This window comes from Sinocyclocheilus anshuiensis, unplaced genomic scaffold (assembly GCF_001515605.1).
Source record: "Sinocyclocheilus anshuiensis isolate Anshui unplaced genomic scaffold, SAMN03320099.WGS_v1.1 scaffold44, whole genome shotgun sequence".
Taxonomy (NCBI): domain Eukaryota; kingdom Metazoa; phylum Chordata; class Actinopteri; order Cypriniformes; family Cyprinidae; genus Sinocyclocheilus; species Sinocyclocheilus anshuiensis.
Genome location: NW_015555746.1, coordinates 1314741 through 1318981, shown reverse-complemented (window position 1 = coordinate 1318981; position 4241 = coordinate 1314741). Strand labels below are relative to the sequence as shown.

Below are 4241 nucleotides of genomic sequence, written 5' to 3'. Positions count from 1 at the left end.
CTGTATGTCTCACCTTCTCTGTTCTGTATTTTTAAAGGATTTTGGTCTGATTGTTCTGATGTGGACAGCGGCAGATAATCAGCAGGGCCATTAAATCTGACAAAATAGGAAGTTTTTCAAATGGCTTTCAAGTGTTGTTGTTTTTTTATTCACTATGGCGATGTCTAAACTTCTCTGGTCCATAGGTTAGAAAGCATTTTTGATGTGAACAGCAACATTCACACAGAGAGATCACCAAATCTGGCAAGGCAGCATAACAGGTCACCAAAATCCGTTACCGAAATCTATTTCACATAGAATGCATTTAAAGTTATTCAAATTCACTCTGGTGATGTCTAAGCTTCTCTCTTCTATATTTTAGAAATAATTTTGGTCTGTTGTGAACTGCAACAGACAGGGTCACAGGATCCGACAAGCAGCATAACAGCTTACTGAAATCTGTTTTTCACACAGAATGGATTAAATGTTATCAAAATTTACTTTGGTGATGTTTAAACTTATGTCTTCTGTATTTAGTAATTTTGGTCTGATGTGAACAGTTGCAGATATACAGCATGGTCATAGAAATGGACAAGGCAGCACATCATGTTATCAAAATCTGTTTTTGCTATCTGTTTTACCCAAGATGACTTTAATTGATATCCAAATTCACTCTGGTGATATGTAAACTCCCTGACCTGATGCCCTGACAAATGAGCTTGAGTAATATAATACATCTCATGAAAATGTGCATAGCTTTTCAGATGCTGCCTTTCTGCAAATGGCATGGAAGTTGGTATAGCAATAGGGGCCATTAAGGCATCTCCAGTACTGTTGAAATTTCTCAGCTGATTTTCACTAGAATGAATTTATATAGTACCTTTGCATACAGGTAATTAAAGTAGAGTTGCTTATGATTTAGGTTACATTAAGTCATTTTAATGAAACATGCACAAAATTTAAAACGGCAGTGGGGCAAGTTTAATAACACCACTAACAAACAATTTCAAAATTTGTTACATCACTTGCTTGTCACCCCTTCTTACACATTTTTGCATATGTTGGCTATAAATAAACACAGTTTCTCTTTACAGTCTCTATAGACCCTTCACAAGAAGAATAAAATTATTTAGTCAAATCAAAGGGAAATTCTGGGTCTTGTAGTTCTTGAATATGGCAGAATATTGAAATAACAGTGGCGTAGCACAACTGAAACACAGTTTCCCAGAATCCCGTCGTACTGCACTGTTGACAGAGTCACTCGGCGAGCCGAAAAGAGACGAACATCGGGCGATGGACCGCTGCTGGACTCTATGAGGAGTCGGGATAATAACTTTCTCAAACTGAGGACGAAACGTTTGAGAAAATACCGCGGACACTTTTGCTCCAACTTCGTCGGAGAGAGGTGAGAGAGAGACTACACAAGAATGAATGGACTACTAAGAGTTTTGTTCATGAATTAGGCTATGGTTAATTAAATATTTATTTTATCTGCGGGAGAGCATCGCGCGCCCTGCTGAACCCGCCCCTATGTTACAAAAACTGCCATGAGAAACTTGGAAGGATAAAAAAGATACAAACTCAACGAGGAAGACAAAAGTGTGTAATTTGGCCGGCGCTGATGTTTAATACTGTTTAACGCAATAATTCACAACAATGTTAAGATGAAGTCAAGAAGAGTTCTGGTTCCGCTAGTTTAATCGCATTTAGGACACGCAGTTCATAAAATGACTGCTTTTCACAAATGCGTTTGCAGGATAAAGTTAATGTGTACATGCCTGGTTTCATTTCTGTCTTTTTCGTTTTGACAGTTCACAAGGGTCGAAAATTGAATTAGTTTCTGTTGTCAAGACGGACGATCTGCTGATGTTCAGCAGATAAGATGGGACAGAATCTGCATTACGCTTGCAATAGCATGAGATGAAGCTGCAATAAGTAGCCTACAAAATATATTTTTCATGTAATAACAGAACAGTTTTTGTATGCTTTTTGCTTTGTAGGTAGAAAGAAATTCACATGCAAATCCCTCCTCCGCACAGCTCTCTCTCTCTCTGTCTGTGCATATTAACGGTTTGGTTGGCTAATCATTTGTTAATCAAATCTAGTAGTAACAGGAAGAATCTGTGGTGATGATACAGTCGTCAATGGAGTTACATGGAACTGACAAGTACAGTATGCTCACAAATCCTGTTTCTTTTTGTCATACAGCAAACCTATTTCTTATCAGATGTGTCTTATCAGTACATTTCCATGTCTTCATGTCTTAATATGTTGGATAAACCACAATTTTTAAAGTGAACAAAGGGATGATTGGGCTAATGTAGTATTTAAGTTTGAAAATGTGTGATACCATTTACAGAAATACTACGAGAGTAAATAATACAGTATCTATTTTCAAAGTATTACTTTATTAAAACAGAATAAGTAATTTTAGATAACAAATTCATATTAGTATTATTATTTAGCACGTAGCTTCAAAGGAGTTGGCTGTTTTGAGTTAATTTAAATAGAATCCTTTTTTGTATTATGTATTTTGTATTTTATAAGCATTCAAATTTATTTTGGTATGTTGGTACATTATGCCAGTTGCAAATTTGACACTGAATGTTTATTTTTAGTATGGTATTCCAATGCACTGGACTTGGAATGAGTGTCCAGCCAGTTAAGTTAATAAATAACTTGCCAACTTGAAATTTGCCAGCTTCTGGTTATCAAAACTCAGTGGAAGAACGAGATTGTGGGATAAACTTAACTGGAATTGAGAATTTGAAAAGTAATAATATAAATTTAGGATGGATTCAGCTTAAACTATAATAACAAAAGAATGAAGATGCAGCAGTCAGTTTTAGAGTCCTCAACTTGTTTGTCTTTCTTCACATCATGGGTTACCAATGATTGAATATTTGATATTTGATATCACATGTTGTTATTTAGTTAATGCATTGGGCCACTTGTGGTCTTAAGCCAATTTTGCGGTCTTTGAAGACATCAAAGTGGTTTAGACATTTAATATTCTTCCTTTGTTTTTGTGAAAACATTCTGTTTAAAAAGCTCTGCAGAGCTTTTATTTATATATGTTCTATTTGAAAAAGTTCTGTTTTTGTATTATGTGCTATAGTGAATTACACTTCTAACAACACATCATACATATGTGTTGCTTTACTTTAGTAAATCTATAGGTCTTTTTATGGTTAGAGCTGCTGTTATACTTGTTTGTTAATGATAAACCTGCACACAGACCTTGTCATGACCTTTAACCTCTGCAGGTGGTGGAGTGGTTGCCATGGTGGATAAAATGTCAAGTTTCCTGCACATTGGGGATGTTTGCTCCCTTTATGCTGAAGGCTCTACCAGTGGCTTCATAAGCACTCTGGGGTGAGTTGATTGACACTACCTGTTATGATATAATGCTTTGAAATAGCATGTTCATAAACTTTAATTGAAAGCGGATATTTTGAGCAGGACATTTCAAATGAATTTGTTCCAAGAGTGATTATTACAGCAAATAAATGATTAACAAGCAGAACCAGCTCATTTGTTAGAGGTCCACATACTCTTTTTCTATTAATTCCTCAACATTAACCCCCCTCTGTTTTCTGCTGACAAAAATCTTAAAGGAATACTTCACCCCAAAACAACTGGCATCATTTACTCACCCTCGTGTTTTTGGAAACTTGTATGATTTTCTTTCTGTCATGGAACACAAAAGGAGATGTTTAGCAGAGTGGAAAAACGACATATTTTTGACCCTCTTCATTAAACAAACCTATGATGAGACTTTTGATATAGTGTACGAGACATATGGAGCATCAGTCTACATTTATTGTAAAAAAATTAACTAGTACAAAAAATTTCTCCTGTTGTGTTCTTTGGAAGAAACCAAGGTAATACAGGTTTGGAACGACAAGAGGATGAGTATATTTTCACAGATTTTTAATATTTGGGTGATCAAACCCTTTAAAGATCAAGATGACATAAAGTCTGCTGTGGTTGAATGCTAATCTTTGATGTGTAAATAAGAATAATGTCCAGTAAGCTGCTGCTTTGGGCCAAAAAAGGCTAAATACAGGCGCACACTCACAAGTGCACACCATTATTTACACACTCAAATGTGCAGATGCACAGACAAACCATAAGTACAAACATCTATAGAGTAACACTCTCGTTTGTTTCAATCAGGTTGGTTGATGACCGATGTGTTATCCAACCAGATGCAGGGGACCTGAACAACCCACCCAAGAAGTTCAGGGGTGAGCAGTTTG

The 4241-nt window shown here is 36.0% G+C and overlaps 1 protein-coding gene across 3 annotated transcripts in view; it reads left to right on the top strand.

Moving 5' to 3' along the window:
* The first annotated feature begins 2092 nt into the window (after positions 1 to 2092).
* itpr1a (inositol 1,4,5-trisphosphate receptor, type 1a) overlaps positions 2093 to 4241 on the top strand; it is a 47680-nt gene continuing 45531 nt past the window's right edge. For 2 of the 3 annotated variants that reach the window (XM_016467110.1, XM_016467108.1), the window contains exons 1-3: positions 2100 to 2151; positions 3246 to 3354; positions 4159 to 4229. In XM_016467110.1, the coding sequence (XP_016322596.1) occupies positions 2109 to 2151; positions 3246 to 3354; positions 4159 to 4229 (223 nt within the window). In that variant the 5' untranslated portion in view covers positions 2100 to 2108. Of the gene's footprint in view, positions 2152 to 3245; positions 3355 to 4158; positions 4230 to 4241 lie in introns of all 3 variants that reach the window. The other variant, XM_016467109.1, reaches the window with a different exon arrangement.